Source organism: Trichomycterus rosablanca, chromosome 24 (assembly GCF_030014385.1).
Source record: "Trichomycterus rosablanca isolate fTriRos1 chromosome 24, fTriRos1.hap1, whole genome shotgun sequence".
NCBI lineage: Eukaryota > Metazoa > Chordata > Actinopteri > Siluriformes > Trichomycteridae > Trichomycterus > Trichomycterus rosablanca.
The window spans coordinates 15,200,619-15,221,486 of record NC_086011.1 but is presented as its reverse complement, the minus strand read 5'-3'; the positions used below and the strand labels follow the sequence as shown (position 1 = coordinate 15,221,486).

Sequence of the window (20,868 nt, the reverse complement as noted above, 5' to 3'; positions counted from 1 at the left end):
AGGAAAAGCTAAGATAGATCTGCACCTGTGTGGTGGTGCAGCTGGTTGAGTGGGTGCAGCACAACAATATAGGTCATGGGTATTTGTGTTTGACCCTTGCTCTTGGTGACTGTCTGTAAGGAGTAAATCATTTTCTCCCTGTGTTTTGTGGGTTTCATTTGGGTGCTTCTATTTTCTGTTTTTAAAGGAGTTTAAAACTTGACTCTAATAAAAGTTAAATAATTATATGCTTCCAACCTTATGGTAGTATTTTAGAGAAGGTCCTTTTCTGTCCTGTACACAAAGGTCCGTCAAGGTATGTGCACCTGTTAACATTGGTTGTGGCTGAAATAAAGCACAGAAATTATTACGGGGTGTCTGGGTAGTTTTGGACATATTCTTGTATTAACGTATTTTTATATTAATAATATAATAGCGTGTTTTTCATCTTTAAAGTGTTAACACTGAATTGACGCTGTAACTCGTTTGCATTTTACAGTTAAGTGGCGCCCTCTGGTGGTCAATAATATATCAACATTGTCAGCAAGGCGGATTATGGAAAGAGCAGAACTGGCAACTACCGGTGCTCCAGAGCAACAATGAGCCAATTTACAAAACAAAGGTATTACTATGCAGAAGAATTTATTTGGGTTTTTATGCAATACTGAGGCAAAACCAGTGTTCCCAAGATCTTGGGATTTAGGGATTTTGCCAAGTAATCTTGCAAAACTCAAGCAATTAAAATCTGAATGCAATTTTATGGTCTACAGCCATAAATAAGGAATGACAAAGCGTACTACTACTAAAAAAATAATTTTTTTAAATGGCAATTTGCAAATATTAATACTGATAATGATCCTTTTTCTTGTCAGATGACTCAGAATGTTTGTTTTTGTGAATAAATGTAAAAATACGTTATATAAATCTTCACAATTTTGTTTTCAGTTATTTTGTGTTTTTGCAAGATTAAATTTGCAAGAAAACCCCCACTGGTTAATATTCAAATACTTTTTTATTATTATTTAAAGAAACAGTATTCAGTAAACATAACAGTACACTTGTTATATATGAACATATTACCAAAATATGCTTTAACATTAATACAACAATAACCAGTATATGTTCAACAACAATAAGTCAAGTCAAGTCAAGTCAACTTTATTTATATAGCGCTTTTTACAATAGACATTGTCTCAAAACAACTTTACAAAATCCAGGACCAACAGATACAAAAACCCCTGTTGAGCAAGCCGAGGGCGACTGTGGCAAGGAAAAACTCCCTGAAAATTACAGGAAGAAACCAATAAAAATATCAAAGGAAAAAAACAGAGGAATTACAAATCATTTAAGGAATCTTGTTCCAATAGCATCACATATAAAATAAAAGAGACAATAAAATAAAATCCTCTTTAGAAATTATTTATCTATATATAAATATAAGTGCTTTAGGACAGTTAATAATCTACATAATTTCTTGTTTAAAGAGGGGCTCAAGGAATTTCCTGATTGAAAATATGTATTCAAATCTGAATTTATAAAAGAAGTAAAAGATGGTTTTTTTGGTTTTATGAATATAATATTTAGCTAGTAATAATAAATAATTAGGTTAATTATATAATATTTAATTGGCTGAAAGAGAGGGTTATCAAATACATACAAAACATGTTGGCTTTTAATTGAAATGTATTTACTATTTTTTCTCCAAATCCCAGAACACATCCACCCAAAAACTTAAACTTTAACACTTTGCGTTTTTGTTGACTGTTGCCCAGGAGCTGGAAGTTGATGCTGAATGCAAAAGTGTATAATAATTTAAAGCAATGCAATCTAGTCAAATAAATGCATGTTACTGTAGTTTTAGTACTGCACCAATAACCAGTACTGTAGTATTAGCCAATCACAGATTTTAACGCAACCAGGAATCGACCAATCAGAACTCGGTCCTTTACCAGAACCTTGAATATGACGCCACGGTGTTCAGCTCTCGCTCGCCACCAACGGTGACCAATCGCTAGCCTGTACGCAGACCGCTGACCAATCACAGCTCGGTCTATCAAGATTCGTTGGCGTCACGGTATCGAGGGTTAAGTAGCTACAGACAGCGGAATATTTAAACTAGCGTCTCTCAGGTTAAATATTAGTTTCGTGTTTTGCTGTGCAGAGTTACCAGAATTTAGCCTCCGACTCTTATTTGTTCCTGCAAGCATCTTATTTTGGTAAGTTTATGTTTATTTATTATTATAAAGTTCGCGTTAGCATCGGGTCATGTTAGCGTTCATTGCTAGCTCTGTTTTGTTTACATGTTGTTTAATCGTGTGTTTGCTCACTTTGGTTGTAACAAAACGTCCAAGGAGTTTAATAACCTTTAAAGAAAGTTTCCTCACAGAAAGTTGAGAGGAATTTGTTTTTTTAAACCCTTATTAGCATTATACTGTGCATGATGTGTATAATACTCGTGTAGGTTCACTGGTGGGTTTGGGTTGTAAATAAAACTGATGCATCTGTGTTGTAGACAATGTGACCCCTGGTTCAGATCACCCCTACTGTAAAGAAATCGATTGGTCATTTTATCTGGGATCAACTATTTCTAATTAACCCACTCAGAATGTTTTGTTTACATATTAACCACTGAATTATGTAGAAATTTAGGAACATAAGCAGAATTGACCATTACATTATTTAATCTCTAAAATACAAAAGGTTCATTGGTTAATTACAGCAGTTTAAAAAGTCAAGATGGGTTTAAGTTATTTTTTAAAGCATTTGTACATATAATTTTACCTTAAAACTCGATGTCAATTGGTTCTGGGAGTGGCGTTGAGTTTCAAGGTATTTTTTCCCATAAGGATGTATGGGAAACTTGTTAATGTGTTCCATGGTCCTGTGGAACTGTATATATTTTAGGCTCATGTGATATAATGGGGTTGTTTTTGACACTTATACACTGAAAATAACACAAATATAATATAAAAAACACTGACATACAACTGAAAACAGTTAAAAATCAATAAAAAATACAATCAAATCTTGGAACGTATTCTGTTTAGTAAAGGCGCATTCACATGAGAAGCGACACGATAGTTTTTGCACAATAGCTTTCTATGTCGTTCTTTTAATACATTCAGTCACGAAAAGCTTTTTAGACTTTCTTGAAAAAAAGCAGATTTTTATAATTTCTCAGCCCCCCAAACTATAACACAAGTTTAAAAGTGAAACAGGAGAAAAATCCAACTCAACACAGATACATTTTCACATATTTTCACATATTTCACACAAATGCAAATTCGTCTCATATGCACACTTGCAGATTTTGAGTTTAGGGTACGTTGAGTTACAAGCTACCACTGTATTTCAATAATTTCATTTGTTTTTCGTAGAGAATGGAGCCTAGATTCAGGAAGAGGGCTGATGGAAGTCTAAACCTCTCTAACTCCAAAGCTGCTGTAGCAGTTAAAGAGGAGAATGAACAGATGCCATGTTCCAGCACCATTTCACCCGAGAAGACAGTTTTGCAGTCTGGTGTAGACACAAGCCAAGCTATCCACATTTTGGGTCAGCAGGAGCTCCAGTTTGGGGATTTCCCAGGGAAAACTTTCAAGTGGGTGGCAGAAAATGCCCTTGGCTATGCCGGACGCCTGATTGCTGATATGACAAAGGAATCTTCTGAGGAGGATGACTCTAGTAATCATGCAGAAAACAAGATGGCTTTCCGGACATATATAGAGCACTTTCCTGAGGGCCGATGTGCTGTTCAGATCAAGCTGGAGGACCTGAGCGATGAGAGTATGCAACTTGCCACCCAGGCCTCAACCCAGCCTTCCACCAGTTCTACCAATAGTCGTCTGTCCAGTGGCCTTGTGCAGTCGTCAACAACCACTGTGCCTTCTCCAGTTACAACCTTCTTCATGTGCCGTCAGGTGTCAGATTATAAACTGATGCGTGAGTTTTATTTTCAAATAAATGTTATCTGTTGTATAATGTATAATCACTCAGTGTGTTGTTAACTATCTAACACCATAGTTAGACAATTATGCAAGTTATATTAACCCTTAGTGTATATATGTATTGGTTATGTATGTAATTGGTAATGCTCGTCCAGTGTTTAAATTGCTTTGTTTACATTTGCACAAACGATTACAACAGCATTTGTTCTGTTTACTGCTTTCTCCATCTCTCTTACACTTTGTTTCATTTTGCATATTTTAGAAAAAATGTGTGTTCCTGCTGGCTGGAAATCTGCTCTTCCCTTGGTAGATCAGCAATGGATCGCTAGGGCACTTTTCAGGTGGTCGCACCATTGGAAACCAGAACTGGACCTTTCCGTGGTGAATAGGATGTGGTGGTACCCTGCTCAGCCTTCACTTGCTCGAATCTGTATGCCAGCGATCGAGAGGTACTTTGGACACGCCTTGTTCCTCTGGATGCCGAGCACACTTTGGCGTGTGCAGCTATTCTGTCCGCACCCAGACTGCGACAAGGAGGAGCTTATGTATGCCGGAGTGCACCAGAGCGTCAGGCAAGTGGTCGGTGTTTGCAGCTCATATTTCATGGCAACGGAATCCCTTATCTGTACAAGCTGCAAGAGGAGGGTCATCAGCTGGAGCCAGGACATCGTCTCTCAGCTAGACATCGGCCATCGTGTCCAGTTCCCGTGCGTCCTTACCTCCAAACTGGCATGCGACGTCGAGGTGGTGCGGCAAATCCGGCAGAGTGGTTTATGGAACTGCAGCAGTCGGATCCAGAAGCGGCTGGAAGAGCGGCATTTGGAGGTCTGGCTGCAGAAACAGATCCAGTATCTAAGTGACTGCAGAGAACTACTGAGGGATGAATCGTATGAAGAAATCACATCTGACCCTCTGGAAGATCCGCCAGAGTTGCTTTCGGTCCCAAAGCATAGCTGGTTAAAGCAGGTCTATGCTCAGGACGTCCTGAACAGACTGGATGAATTAAAGGCCTCCATCACCTCCCAGTTTGGACGAATCCTGAAAATAGACTCGTCCAAAATAATTGTGAGGAAGATTGTGGGGCAGAGTCACTCAACAGCAATATGGGCCACTAACATCGGCAACGAGCATGAACAGGTCATTATGTCTGTTCTCACAGAATCTGAGGGCTGTGACTTGGGCAAGATGATTGCTGGCATCGTTAAGCGCTACAAGAATGCTGGAGTGTCACCTCCAAAGGTTTTATACGCTGACCGGGACTGCTGCGGGTCCAGTCATCTCCGAAACATGTTTCGTTCATGGCCAGACGTGGAGATCCGTCTTGACGTCTGGCACTTCATGAGGAGAATAGCAGCAGGCTGCACCACTGATGCTCACGTCCTCTACCCCTGCTTCATGAACCATCTCGCCCACTGCATCTTCATGTGGGACAAGAGAGATCTCCAAGCCCTCAAGGAGGCCAAGCGGTCAGAACTGGAGGCTACACTGGACCCCACGGCAACCGACATCACGCGCCACATCACCAGGGCCGAAATGGCACTACATTGCAGGAGGTCCGTTCGGAGCTGCAAGGAGATCGAGACCCTTGTAACAGAGCTGATTGAGTTATATGACCGTGAGAGGGGACACAATGCCCTTGGTGTGCCTCTTATCAACTCTGCGAGGATGGCAGAGATATGGAAGGAGCAAAGACAGCATGTCGCCTGCATCCGGGACCCTCCAGGTGTGCAACTGTACGTGCAGACCGGAACCGTTGTGAAGGGGGGGCACGCGCTGCCAACGTACAGGTGTGCAAGAGGATGCACTTCACTGGAGTCCTTCCACCTGCATATGAGCAGGTTCATTCCTAGTAAGTATTCATATATAAATTCAAACACAACTTGTTAGGAACAAGTTTATAAAAACAACTAATACAGGAATCATAATTTATGTTTAATGTCTTTTAGAAACCCAGGAAAGTGACACCATTTTCCAGGCGTATCTGGTAGATGGCATCGCTAGGTGGAATGAAAGCAGGAGCATGGCAGTGACAAGAAGAGTGGATTCACACTCCTGCAGTAGTAGTCTTTTAAAAAATGCAGCCAACCAGCTGGCTCAGGAGTTGCTGGGGAGGAACCTGGTGGACCATAAAGCACCATGGAAATATACAGGTACGGCTGGAGTGAATACATTTACTGTGAATATAAGTTAAGCAGGGGATATGAGGGGAAAAAAATCATTGTAATGTACTTGTGTTTATGTTTTTTCTCAGCACTGGACTCTATATTTCATTATTCACACATATAGTATATATAGTGTTTTTTTTATACTGTTGTAATTACCATACTGTTGTGTAATGTATAATTTTTTATTTTATTCTACTCTATGTATTTTTATTTACTGTATTTACTGTACTTACACTGTACTGGAGCTGCTGTAACACTTGAATTTCCCCCATGGGGATCAATAAAGGAATCTTATCTTATGTACAGTATATATGACATAAAGGCGTCTCTCATTTAATGTTTTTTTTAAACAGGAGAACTCATCGGGGTGGAGTACTTATATGAGCGGGCCGACATTACTCTGGAAGACTACAAACTGTCCATCTCGGCACTTGAGACGGAGGATGTCCCCATGGCAGAGGATGAAGGCTTAATGGAGACGCAGGACTTTGAGGACTTAACTGTCCCTACGTTAGAAACGGCCACCTCTCCTGTACTGTCGTCTGCTGTTTCTCTCGACCCCAACTCGGCTCTTCATTCTATCCTTACAGTGCCAACTTCACATTCTTGTCCTCCTGCTGCTCCACTTGTCCAAGGGACTGAATCTGCTGCCCCTGTCTGTCCACCTGGTCAGACTTCTGATCCCGCAGCTGTAAAACCCTTTAGGATCAGCAATGTTTGTAGCTATTCTGAAGACACCTGCTCACTGGAGGCTGGTCCTGAGGTTCAGAGCCCCACCATCAAGAAGGAGAGCGACCCCGATGACTCAACCGACACTCTTGTCCTTGTCCTCCCTCCAGACACCACCGTGACGGCACAGATCTCTGGCTCCGATTCGTCCTCGTCCACCCCTCCTCAGGAACAACCCGTCTCTGCCAACCTCTCTTCCGTTTCGCTGTCTCTATCTGAAGGCCAGGTTTACGTTTTAACTACAGCTCAGCCAGACAGCCTCGGCCAAGTCCTTCCAGCTAAACTGTCATACATTCTGCCCGCCACCGTCAACCAGGCTACAGCCGGACCCTCTCAGCCCAAAGTTTCAGGGCCCAGGAAGCCAGACGTGCCGTACACAACACAGTGGTACCGAAAGAAAAAGATGCAGAATGAGAAGGCTGGCATACACACCCGGAAGTACGTCCGCTACACGGACACCGTCATGTGCAAAAAATGCCAAAAAGAGAGGAAACCCCCAACACATCAGCAGTACTATGGCAACTGGTATTGTGAAGAAACAGCCACGGTGCCATTTGCTGACTGGATGGCCAAACTGTCTGCACGAGGCTATGGAAAAAAGAAAACCCGTAAATGAACTCCAGCTACAGTACATGCATACATATGCACAGGCAGTTGTAGCCTAGTGGTTAAGGTTTTTGCCTAGTAATCAAAAGGTCACTTGTTGCTGCTGTTGGGCCCTTGAGCAAGGCCCTTAATCCTCAATTGCTTAGACTGTACTCTGCCCCAGTACTGTAAGTCGCTTTGGAAAAGGCGTCTGCTAAATGCCGATAATGTAAATCTGTAAAATGTATGTATGTGTATATGTATAGATTATATTGTAATATATAGTATATGGACCATTTCGCTGAAGCGGTGCCACTTTTATTTCCAGGACATTATATGTTCAAATGTATATGAAAACTAACCTTTAAAATGCAATTTTTAAATGAGCAAAGTGTCCTGCACATTGATCTAATTGCAAATGTAGGATCTGTAATTTAAAACTCCCTATAACACTAAAACAGTGTTTGTTCATGTCTCCACTCTCTAACATGACACTTTACAATAAATTATAATGAATAAAGTCTTAAAATGCTTTTGTCCTTGCATTGTTGGTGATTCAATTTTCAATGTATGTTTTAATATATAAATATATATATATAAAATTAATATATATTCCATAAATTAATACTGATAAGGTTAAAATACATGTTTTAGTTGTGTCCTCTGGTTTTCACTCAGTCCTGTTACCCTAACATTGTATAAGTATGTGTGCTACATTCAGTGTTTAGATAGATAGATAGATAGATAGATAGATAGATAGATAGATAGATAGATAGATAGATATATGGGGGCAGGCACAAATTCCCACAGACATGCTCCAGAATCTTATGAAAAGCCCTCACATACAAATGGAGGCTGTCACTGCACTGGGCAACACCATGCCATGGCCCTTTTGTAATCTGATGTCCAACAAGCTCATGGTCAGGTAAGCACACACACTCATCCATATAGTGTACAATACAATAGCAGTGTACAAAGCATTCTGAATGAAGAAAATGAGTACAACCAAGTCGTGTATTTGGATAGTATTTATGTCACACAAATAGCCTGATTTTACACAGCAACACATTTGAGTATTGGCACGGCCCTGTTTTGCCCAACGGCACAGAAACAATAAAAGACAGTCGGTTAGATGTGATGCGAACCGTGCATTAATCTGACAGAGGAATCTAACTCAGTATATATATATAGTATCATCTGCAATATAAGTATTTGTATACAAAACACAGATTACATAGTGCATGGCCTGGTCCTACAGCTCTGCTGATATACCACTAACATTCCACTCAATACATTTGTACAATGAAATGAGAAACTTACATATTATTTCACTTCAACTTTACCTTGTACCTGAGCAGGGCACCCCGATCACATTAATAATGTGTACATTTAACAGTTAGACAATATTTTGTGCGTATCCTGTGATTTGTTGGACTATACAAAATATATTTCTTTGTTCAAATCTTTAGGTGTAGTTTTATGCCTGCATTGTTACCCCTTAATGCCAAATACAATCCAGGACCTAACTGTCAGGTCAAAAGTTTACATACACTTGTAAACTTATATAGCCGAATTGTGAGCCATGTAAATTCTGTGCTCCAAGCATTGTGGCAACAGACTGGGGAAGGCCCTTTGTGTACAGACAGCTGGGTCCATTAAAACATGGTAGATTTATTGTGAGGAAATATTAGTGGCCTGCACAAAGCCCTGATCCAAAATCCAACTGAACAGCCTTTGAATGAATTGGAACTTCAATTGCAAGCCAGGCATTCTTGCCAAATGTCTGTGCGTGACCTCAAAAAAGCTCAACCGAACGGGCAGAAATTCCCAAAAACGCACTATAAAGTCATGTGGAAAACCTTCCCAGAAGATTGGAGGCTGTTATCGCCACAAATGGAAAAGAGGGGAAGCCATATAAATGTCCAGGGTTAGACTGGAGCAGTTGTCCAGATACTTTTGGCTATTTTTATGATTTCTGCAACTGTTTTTCTTGTGACTGAATAAACAGAACACACACTTCCATTTAGTCACAGATAAAGAACAGCTACAGAAAATGTTGATCAAATGTGTGTAAATGCTTCATTAATAACTGTGTCTGTTCATAGTGTATTAGGTAAACACATTTCAGTGTAGAATTTAAGCTTCTTTGGTTAAAGTTAAAGTTCTTATGTTTAATTACAATAATAAGACAATAATTAGCATTAAGACAGTATTTAAAAAGAGTCTAGGATTGTATGAAGCTGAAAGGCCCCCTGTTATCCTATTGTAGCTAACCGCTAAAAACAATGTTAGCTTGTGAGTTCTCACTCTCGGAGTCTCGATTTAAATCATAGTTTCAGCTAAATTATTTGATTGTACACAATTGTGATTTTGACTAAAGTCATTTTTGGTTAAGTAATTGTAATTTGGTGACTTTTTACTTTCATTTTAATTAAACTTCTAAACACAAAAATGTATAATTACTCCACTGCATTTAGCTTGAATAACAAAGGCTAAATCTCAAAATGCAGTCATGTAGGGTCTAGAAGGCGCTTATATAATCTTACAGGGAGAAAGTTTAGCTAGTAAAAAGAAAAGTAATTTGGGATTCTGCATGTGTTTCTAAAAAAGTATTGAGTGTACACTTGAGCGTAAGTAAAATTAATACAAGAGATTACAAACATTGTCATTTTTGTCATTTACTAGTGGAAACTCGCCAGATTACAGTATTGTTGTTTAGGTGATGTTTAGTTAATGTTTACCCTGTATGCATATATACAGTAAGGGGAAAGAAGAACTGATCCACCGGTGCATACTGTATATCCATTTTAAACACACACCTGCTCCCAAAATCCTTAGGCATCGCTACAGAGGATCATTAAAACCTGACCTGGCCCAATTTTATACCGTCCACCTTTCCTGATGCAACCTTTATTATTTTATCCTGAGTGCTGAGTGCGCACTGATGTAACATTCAACTAATGTAACATTAGCCACAATTAGTGAGCTAGCTTAAAGCCCATGGCATAAAACCTTACCACAAAATCTGTTTTTGTTTGATCTTAAGTCTAACTATACTAGCTAGCTTGCTTTTCTCAGCATGTAGGTTCTGTGACTAAACACAGTTTCCTACATTTTAATATCAAATGTGTCTGACATGAAATATCACAGCTGTAAAGCTTTAATATGTAACCTGATGTGTCACGTTCACAGTATTTGGTTCCTTTATTTCTGGAGTACCTGCCAAGTCTTTGTTTTAAATGTGATTTAGCATAAATAAAATTAAACCTTTAACATCAGATTTTTTTTTCATCCACCACAAATGAGTAAACCATGTGAAGATCATGTTTTTGTTTTAGGGGCCCGTTTAAATAAATACTTTAATACCTGGACAAACAGCATCCTTCACAGGTTATTTTTATGATCATATAGTAGCTGCTTTTGTTCATGACACACACATGCGAACAATTGTGTTAAAGCCTGGCTGCAAAATTAAAACTTTTTAAAGTGCACATGCAAATATCTGGCTCTAAGAAGTGCGTTTAGGTTGTGCGTTGTTTAAGCGACTCCAAGCTTTTGATATTATTCAGAAGCGGAAACAGTCAACGCCGTCTTCTGGGTTTTCAAAGACGATTCCGTCGCACATGGGTTCCTAGAAAACATCACAGATACAGAGTAAAAATCAAACCCATCAAATATGTAAACAAAGAGTAAACAAAGGAGAGCTTTGTATAAAATTCTCAAAAGTTTAGATGCAAATTTAATTACATCAAACTACATTAAACCTGGGAGTATAGTTTGGCATGTGTGTATGATAAAATAATTGTACTAAAACAATTACACTGGATTTGTAGTTTTTGGTTGGTTTACATCAGTGCCCGACCTTATGAATGTTTTTTTAATGAATGGGCACAAATTCCCACATTTAAAATAAAAAAATAGTAAAAGACCTAGAAGAGCTGAGACTCATATAGCTGAGGTAAGGGCAAATGAATATCGTATAAATGCATATTGTTCTTATAATGAAATGCCCAACAGGCTTATATATACAGTCAGATACTTTTGATTATATAATCAGTGCAAATAGTTAAAATAAAACATAAAAAATAAAGACTGTCATGGCATGCATAACTTAACTTGAACTGCAAATGATTCACCCAGGACAAATCCCAATACTCCCAATAAAGTAAACCAGACTTTCTGCATAAAAAATTTCACTGTAATTCAGTCACCCATCACCTCACAAACCAGACCAGTGTAACTAAATAACTAAAAAACAGAATGGCTTGAAAGACATGCACACAAACACAGCACATAAAAAATACAAAACCACCCGAATTAGTGAATAGAAGATATAGGCGTTCAATATAGCCATTCACTTGAGGAAAATACTCACAGAAAACTGCTTGTTACTCGAGGCTATGCAGGAACACAAAGAAGACAAAAGGGGGAATGAAAGGGGAGAGAAATAGAGAGGAAACAGAGATGATGTTGTCACAAAGCCAAGCAAACCAATCAGCTCATGTTAACACATAGCCAACATACTGTCTGTGGACATAATGACATTTAGCACATTTAATACTGTAAACATGACCAAAAAACACATACAGTGGTGTGAAAAAGTGACTCTTCTCTCTCTGTCACATTAAGTGATTCCTTGTCGTTAAACAAAACATGTGTCACATAAGTAAAAACCGTAAACCATAATTTCATCTGTTCAATATACAAAGACCTTCAACATGCAGTATTAACTGAATTGCCAAACTATATTCTTAAGTTTATTTAGTTAATTAGTAAATTAATTTCAGCCAGCCTTGTAAAATGTGCCTCTCACTTATCTTAAACCTAACCATCTACACAAACACTATAAAACAATGGTGCATCTAAAAGGATTAGTCTGCCCACCAAAGTTTTCACGATCTGAGGGTCATCCCAGATAAATATCTAATAAATAAACATTTACAGAGACACTTGAAAATGGGCACTTACTTTTTTACACCACTGTTAATTATTACAATTCCTCTGATTACTTCATAGTATGTGGAAATAGACCTTTAAAAAGGGGAACCAAGAATGAATTGATCAATTAATAGTGTATTGGGTTAGTAAATAATCAGGCTGGGTAAAGATGAGAGTCAAGTGACTTTCTTTTCATGGAACAGTGGCAAATTGGGAGCTTTACCCCAAATGGGGAAACACACTGCAGTAGGTGCTGCTGTTAAAGAGACCAGTTGGGTCTTGGCTGATTGTGGTAAGTGAAATAATTGTGCCAAAGTTAGGAAAATCAGATGATAACCACATAACGTGTGCAGGATTGGAAATCTCAATTATAATAATAATTGTATATGTTAATAAAGGCTTAACAATAAATCTCTGCACAACAGGGATTAAAAGAACCAAGCAGGTAAACCCTGAGGAACGCAGAACTGCATGTGCAAGGATCAGTGAGTGCACACAGAATACACACAAGCAAGCCACAAGATGATTACATTCACATAGACAAGCCTCAGAACAGAAATCACACCAGAAGCCCAAAGAAACACACCAATACACCAAAGCAAGAGAATTGTTACATCATGCTATTATTACAACCAGGCAACAGGAAAGCTGAAATGGGAACCAGTGTAGTGATATAACACATTGAACACAGGAAGGTGATGGAACGGACTGATTGGGACAAATCGAGAGTTAGTCTGCCAATCACAGCACAACGAGCTCGGACACTAACTTGGCTGTGGTGCAGCGCCCCCTCGGGAGTGTCAGGCAAGTGCAGGGCTGAGGGGGAGGGTGCGAGGGGCAGCCAAGGCCGGTTCCCAGCGCTGTACAGACGCGGTCGTTTGACCTGGTCAAGACTGGACAAAGGGGTGTAACTATTCCGCCGGAGCAGCAGGGGGGCTGGACTCCTACGAGCTTGCCCCTGGGTTGAGACGGGAGAGACCGTAAGTGTTACATGAAGAGAGCTGGAGAGAAGGTGTCAAAAAAGGTACAAATTCATTAATCAGCCACAACATTGATTCAAGATGCTTTCATTGTTGTCGAAAGTGCTTTTCCATTAACATCCCAAATGTTTTTGAACAACCCAAGGCTTCTGTAGCTTATCTGAAGAAGGACTACACCATTCTGAAAGACATTTCACACATCTTACGAGTAAAATACAAATATTTATAGGACTATTTAAAGAATAAATAATTTACATTTTGAATGTAGGTTCTCAGACATTCACTTCATAAACATCACAAAAAAGCAGTAATGAAACTCAGAATTAGTGTTAATTGCACCACTCATTAAAGAGACTAAATAAATAGTGCATGGACCACACAGTGTTAATGCACACATGTCCAGTAGACAACAACAATAGTAATAATGACAATGGTAATGTAAAAATGCACAAAAATCAATCAACAACTTAAATATGAGTTATTTAATTCAATGCAGCACGACAAGCGGCAATTTGATTGAGGGATGTCGGAATGAGCCGGATATGGAAGTGGTGGAGGAAGACAAATCCCTCAAGGATTAGTGGTTAAAATGCCATTCAAATGCAAAGTCAAATGCTAAAACATGCAGGACTAAAAAGAAGGAAACAGCATGCATGCTAGAAAACCCAAGCCAAGCATTTCCAAATATTATAGCATAAAACAAAGATGGCTGAAAAAGGGGCTGAATAACACACAAGCGGACTCACCAATGGTCTGTCGCGGTGTGTGTTGACCGCCTCCACATTCAGATAAAACATTTCCACTTTACAACCTGTAGAGTGGAACCAAATAAGAAACAAAGCAGAAACACTGTTGAACCATGTTTTGCTTGATAAAGTATGTAAATGAGACTTAATTCTAATGGGTCTTACCATAGGCGACAGGAGTGAGCTTCAGAACAGTGTGCAGTGGACACTTCAGGTACGGCAGATCGTCTATTGAATGCAAAATTAATTGAATTAGAATTAGGAATAAGCAAGATGATCACGAATAAATACCAAGTATGTGCGCTTGTGAGAAACACCTGCATTTTTATCCAAAAAATAAGCCAGAAGACATCTCATAACAGCCTGATGACAGACCACCAGAACATTTCCCTGTCTCTCCAGCTCCATAATCACAGGCTCCAGACGCTGGACCAGGTCCTGATAAGACTACAGCAAAGAATTGAGTTATTTGTTAGTTTCTTTGCTCTAAAAAGTTTAGGTTGATGGTATGCAAGACTGTGAAGTGATGAGAAACTGATGAGAGACCTCGCCTCCTGGATATCTATAATGGTATTTGTCCTGGTCCCTTAGTGCAAACTCTTCTGGGAACGCGTTTTGGATCATCTCATAGGTCATTTCCTCACAGACACCCTAAAATAATCAATAATAATATTAATAACATTTATTATAACCTGATAACAGTTGTGTATACATTAAAAATTTACATCTTGTTAAGAACTTTAAATCTCATCTTCAGAGACCATTGGAGGCAGAATCTATGCTGTAGAGACTTCTCAAGCCAGAGTTTGCGTTCTGAACTCAGAGTATTTAAAGCATTCGACTTACAGCATCAATCTCGTTCAAGATCTTCCACTGTTCGTACGGCACTCCCAGAGCCTCAGCCGTCTGGATGGACCTCCTCAGTTGGCTCGTCCACACCTTTAGATCGGACAGGCCATGCTCCTTGATGAACCCACGCAGAGCTGCTGCAAACTGCCAAAATAAAATTGGGGGGTGCACAGTTCATTGCACGTCTTGCAGTTAAATATAGTGCCGATGCGTCTAAAAGATCTAATATCTTCCCACACCCAATTTCAGACCTGCTTGCCACGGGGCGAGAGCTCCGAGTCGCCCCCGATGCGACCCTGCACATTGTGGTTGCTCTCGCCATGCCGACACAGGTAGATGCAGTGGGAGTGCACACGGATGTTCATCAGATAGTAGACGATCTTGCTCTGGATGTAGTCCTGTATGCGGTTCACCAGGTAACGCCGACCCACGTTCATCACCTTAATAAAGGACAGGTCTCTGTAAGAGATGATGGGGGGGGAAAGTACTGGTGTAGGCTGGGCTTTAAAAAATTTCCATATGAAGATACTCGTACTGCTAAGTCTGACCATGAATCAGCAGGTACACCTCCTATAATGACATGGCCCATAATGACATGGTTTAACTAGTTTGGGATTAAATGGAATGGCACTTAAGAGCCAGGCTTTGGAATGGGACATCCAACATCAGACTATATAGAGGCAAGGACTGAACCCAGATCTTCAGGGCCCTAGAGCTTGGCACACACGCTACCTAATGCATGTCAGATTTATGGATGGGTTAGAAGATGTTCCTACTTGTCATAATCATCGGGGTCTAACGGTTGGTAGGTAACTTTGTAGCACTCGATGCGCTTTAAGAAGTCACCCATCACCCTTTCTCTGTGTGCTTCGGGGTAATCCGGACTCGACACCTTCACTTCCTGTACACAGAAAGATACTTTTAGCACCTTAAACTTACATAGAATACTTACGCTTACACTTGAAGTCAAGTGAAAGTTTGCTTGTGAGGGGCCAGTGTCATGACAGGCTTGGAATTCATTCCATTATGCTCATGGAAACTTTGTTCAGATGGTCAAGTAATTCGAGAATACCCAAATTTAGAAACTGTTGCAACATGAGTGACACTATCTACAGTTAAACAAGCTTTATTTTACTCTGCTGTACCAAAAAGGAGCCCTGGTTCCTGTTTTTCCCATGATTTGTCCATTTAATCAGGGACAAACTTAAGTCAAGATTTAAGGTTCTGATTTAAGGGCTTATAGGGACAGTAGTTAGCCTAGTGGGTAGAGACTTGTGCTATCAGTCGGAAGATTGTCAGTTCAAATCCTTTAATGTGTGATATTGAAATGTTTAGTCTCACCATAATATTAGCAGCGATAATATCCAGGTCGTCACAAACAGACTCGACAAAAAACACCTGAGCACATGAAGATTCCAGGTCAGTAATGGTCAGGGGTAGTATTAAAAACTTTTATTAATCAATATCTTATACACACCTTGTAGGCATTCTCCTTTACAAAGTTCAGGATCAGATCCCGCCGCTCCCGGGTTGTGTTTGTTGCGTCAAACACCTTGTTAGCAAAAGACAATCGATTAAAAATGCATCCTACTGCTATACTGCTGAGCAACAACACATTACTAAATTTAATTTCTCAGTCTGAGAGTTAATAATGGTACAAACTTACTGCAATTTGTCCTCCTTCTTCATTCAGATAAGCCTTCACATCCTGCAGGGCTACCAGAGCACACTGCCTGCAGAACAGAACATGAAATTAGATGTAGATTTTTGTGCTATAAATAAAGTACACCAACGTTAGGTTATACCTTATATCTTATATGGGGATGAATTAGAATTTCAAACGCAAGTCAGGTATTTTCAGTCAACTTGACGAATGTATAATTACACACCCTTCAAATTATCAATATATAAATGGAAATAAGAGGAAAAAAAACTGTAAAAAGACTGTACTTACTTTCTTATTTTCATGGCCTCTTCATTGTCATGTCGAAAAAAGTCATAAGACTTGTACGCTTTAACTGCCTCCCTTCTGTAAACCCCCAGGTTAAAAACTGCAAACAGCACAGACACAATCAAGAGACTATTTGTTTATTTTATTGTAAGAGAGATCTTCAAAAAGTTTCCGCACTTTTATATTTTGGTTATAAGTGGTGAGGGTGGGAGGAGTAGTAATTGGTCGTGTATGAGAGACTGAGAGACGCTTATAGTCCGGATTTAGCACCATATGATTTTCACCTTTTTGGACGTTGAAAGAAGCTTTAAGCGGAAGAAGATTTATGTGATGATGAGGTGAAAGCAGCGGTGCATCAGTGGCTGCGCGCTCAACCAAAAACATTTTTTGCTGATGGCATTAAAAAGTTGGTACAACGCTGGGGAAATGCATCGGAAGGTGACGATGTAGAAAAGTTATGTATATATATATTTGTTTTTGAAATTCTTAATAAATAGAACCCTCATATTAAGAGGTCTTGACTTGAAAACAATATTTGGATGTTTATAAATAGAAGGGACGGACGTGTAATGCCAACCTTTTATTCTCACCTTTTGTAGGAACTCCGATCCAATTCAGATAGCGCGTGAGCTTCTTTGACATGTAGGTCTTGCCTCTGGCTGGCAGTCCAATCATGACAATCAAAGTTGGGGAGTTGGTCATGTAGGATGCCCATGCTAATATTAAACACACACACACAGTCTGAGAACAATTCTAAATGTACTCATCCATATTGAATAAAAAAAATCTAAATTCATCACATTAAAGGAACACACCAGTGATTTTCCTAATCTTTATAGTGCATCTAGGACCTAAAATACACCTTTTAAATAAGTCTACCTATGCAATGTCTGACTGGTTTAACTATCAGATATTCACCATTAAAGTGTAAAATAATTTAGAAATCAAATGTGTATGTTTGTAGGTAGACGGAGGAAGAAACACATGTATTGATTGCTTACAGCACTGCTTGCCATTGGTCCTGGGCTCGGCTCTCTTGGCTTCATCACACATACTGCAGGTCTTACAATTTGCTTTCTGGACACATTTAGTAACTGCAGGAGTATCAGTCAGGGCAAAATCCTGCACAAGACAACCCTTCATTAGTATATAACATTATTATGTTAAAAAATATGAGAAGAAAAGGGAATACACTTGTTATAATACAGTTTTAAACCCTTTGTAATAAGCTTGTTTTTTATTTATTTTGTAAAATATAATTGAGGTCCTGGTAACACCTGAACTTTAAAGTAATGTTTTATATCCTTGTCCATATCTATGCATTACTACAGTTTGCTCATGGAGATCCACCGGCAGTTCCTTGGACTTTATGGCCTGGTTTATGTACTGGCAGTGGAGTGTAGAGTAAATCGTGTGCCTTATAGACTTGTGTGTGTACATTTCCAAACTATGTCGCAAAAGGTGGACAAACTGAATTCTAGACACATCTCAAGGATAATTACAATGAACTGCAGTTTAGGCTGCCACAGCAAAGGGTCTAGATGAATTCACAATACAATAAATTTTAAAACAAAGTCAAGAAGTTATAATATTTATAATAATATATTATAATATAATATGACCAAATAAAGCTTACATGCAAAACCAGCAATCCTACCAAATCCTGATGGCTGATGGTGCAGCTGGTGGTGGAGAGAATTTGGAGTGGCTGTTTCAAATTGCTTCTAGATATGAATAAGCAACAGAATGAGTCGATGTAGATGAGTGAATGCTGCCATGCAATGGACTGGCTTTATTTTTAGGGTGTTTTTCTGCCTTGTGCCCGGGGCTTCCAGGTGGCACTTTTTAGTATAAATGAAATCCTATTTCTAAATGTTATTCAATCTTCCAATAATAATTGGAATAAGGAATTAAATGGGTAAATGCAGGAATTTAAAAGGGTTATTTTAGATTAGATTAGATTCAACTTTATTGTCATTGTGCAGAGTACAAGTACAGAGCCAATGAAATGCAGTAGCATCTAACCAGAAGTGCAAGACATATAATACAGTACAAGACATATAATACAGTAAAAAGTGCAGTAGTGACCAGATAAGTAAAATTGAAGGTGCATATATTAAAAACAGTAAACAAATAATGGTTGTACAGTGTATAGACTACTATATAATTACAAGGTGACTACAGTGGCTAAATCAATTAACCACAGTGGCTAAATGAATGATAATAAATAGAAGAGAGTATATAAGTATAGTGGATAATCAATTATATATAGTATAATAATAATAATAATATAATAGTAATTATATATAATATAATGATATTGATAATAATAATTTTCAATATCAAGCTGCCATTCTTTATATAAATAAATTATTTCTATAATTAGAAAATGTTTATGTTATATGTGTGTGTATATGTTGTGTAGTGATGACTGCAGGCGTGTTATAATAATAATAATAATAATAATAATAAAGAATTTTCAATATCAAGCTGCCATTCTTTATAATGAGATAAATTTCTATTTAATCATTTATTTCTATTTATATAAATAAATGATTTCTATAAATAGGAGATGTTTGTGTTATATGGGTGTGTATATGTTGTGTAGTGATGACTGCAGGTGTGTTACAGAAACACAAACACAACATTACGCCATCAGGACTGAGATCAGGATGCTCAGAGAGATCTGCCCACATTTCTGTATTTTTCACATCAAATACTGTTCATAGAAAGTGCGTTTATAAATGAGGCATTTTCGACTCACCGGTTGTGGTCGCGGTTCTTGTTCAGGAAGCAGGAGTTTCTATAACACACTAACACATGACTGAATTATCGTCCTTGCACAGTAAGCGATCAGACCGGCTTGATGACCTTCCAAGGAAACCAAACGCTCAGTGCGTTGGTAGAAGGTGTGTACTGACGTGCCAGTCATCTCACCCTCTTACCACCAATCAGAGCTGCGGCTGAATTAAAGGATCCTTTACAAACGGCATTCACGGTTCAAGGAGTCGGTTCCAAAAGAATTGACTGTTTAAACGACTCTTTACATACGGCATTCAGAGTTCAAGGAGTCGGTTCCAAAAGAATTGACTGAATTAAAGGATCCTTTGCAAACGGGGTTAAAGGAGTCGGTTCCAAAAGAGTTAACTAAAGTAAAGGACCCTTCACAAACGGCGTTCAGAGTTCAAGGAGTCGGTTCCAAAAGAATTGACTGATTTAAACGACTCTTCACAAACGGCATTTCAAGGAGTCGGTTCCAAAAGAATTGACTGAATTCCTTAATTTCCTTCGGGATTAATAAAGTATCTATCTATCTATTTTAAAGAATCCTTTACAAACCGCGTTCAGAGTTCAAGGAATCGGTTCCAAAAGAATTGATTGAATTAAAGGATCCTTTACAAACGGCGTTCAGAGTTCAAGGAGTTGGTTCCAAAAGATTTGACTGAATTAAACGACTCTTCACAAACGGCATTCGGAGTTCAAGGAGTCGGTTCCAAAAGAATTGACTGATTAAACGACTCTTCACAAACGGCATCCAGAGTTCAAGGAGTCGGTTCCAAAGGAATTGCAGTGATTTCTGTTTCTATAAGCACTCTGTATTTATAACTCTATCATATTAATATTGTAATACAGACATTTTTTAAGTAGCTGCTGTCAGTAATATTGTAGATAAATTCAGTTGTTTAAAGCGGTCTTGTTTCTGGTGCTTTACTTTCTCACAACGTTACTATCATGGCGTATCACCACCAAGCAGCTAACTAATACCACGTAGTTGTGTTTGCTGGGTGAATAAATATGTAAAATTTTTAATAGTGACCGAATACATGTGTCCTTGTTCATTTAAAATAAACAATAGATGCTATTCTGTTTATATTTATAAGCACAAAGTCAAAAGAAAACAGCTCTTATTCACCAAAACACAAACACAGGGAATAAAAGCCTCACTACGCATGCGCAGATAAAATGAATGAGAGCCTTACTGCGCATGCTCCGATTCATTTT

At 38.8% G+C, this 20,868-nt stretch overlaps 2 protein-coding genes across 6 annotated transcripts; one reads left to right on the top strand and one right to left on the bottom strand.

Moving 5' to 3' along the window:
• Positions 1 to 5,695: 5,695 nt before the first annotated feature.
• On the top strand, positions 5,696 to 7,931 carry LOC134301486 (uncharacterized). Its single transcript, XM_062986186.1, has 3 exons — positions 5,696 to 5,772; positions 5,870 to 6,073; positions 6,442 to 7,931. The coding sequence occupies exons 1-3, from the start codon at positions 5,754 to 5,756 to the stop codon at positions 7,431 to 7,433; spliced, it is 1,215 nt and encodes a 404-aa protein (XP_062842256.1). The 5' UTR covers positions 5,696 to 5,753; the 3' UTR covers positions 7,434 to 7,931.
• Positions 7,932 to 8,412: 481 nt separating this feature from the next.
• Positions 8,413 to 19,783, bottom strand: pfkfb2b (6-phosphofructo-2-kinase/fructose-2,6-biphosphatase 2b). 5 transcript variants are annotated; one of them, XM_062986179.1, is made up of 17 exons: positions 19,631 to 19,783; positions 17,868 to 17,988; positions 17,457 to 17,582; positions 16,870 to 16,966; positions 16,582 to 16,648; positions 16,393 to 16,467; positions 16,257 to 16,313; positions 15,692 to 15,816; positions 15,167 to 15,374; positions 14,913 to 15,059; positions 14,613 to 14,717; positions 14,384 to 14,513; positions 14,232 to 14,294; positions 14,067 to 14,131; positions 13,110 to 13,298; positions 11,778 to 11,800; positions 8,413 to 11,033 (listed from the first exon to the last, which is right to left on the bottom strand). In XM_062986179.1, exons 2-17 carry the CDS (start codon positions 17,917 to 17,919, stop codon positions 10,964 to 10,966), a joined length of 1,599 nt encoding a protein of 532 aa, XP_062842249.1. In that variant the 5' UTR covers positions 17,920 to 17,988; positions 19,631 to 19,783; the 3' UTR covers positions 8,413 to 10,963. The 5 variants fall into 5 exon arrangements, with proteins under 5 accessions (XP_062842249.1, XP_062842251.1, XP_062842252.1 ...); XM_062986181.1 differs by lacking the exon at positions 11,778 to 11,800; XM_062986182.1 differs by lacking the exon at positions 13,110 to 13,298.
• Positions 19,784 to 20,868: the final 1,085 nt, after the last annotated feature.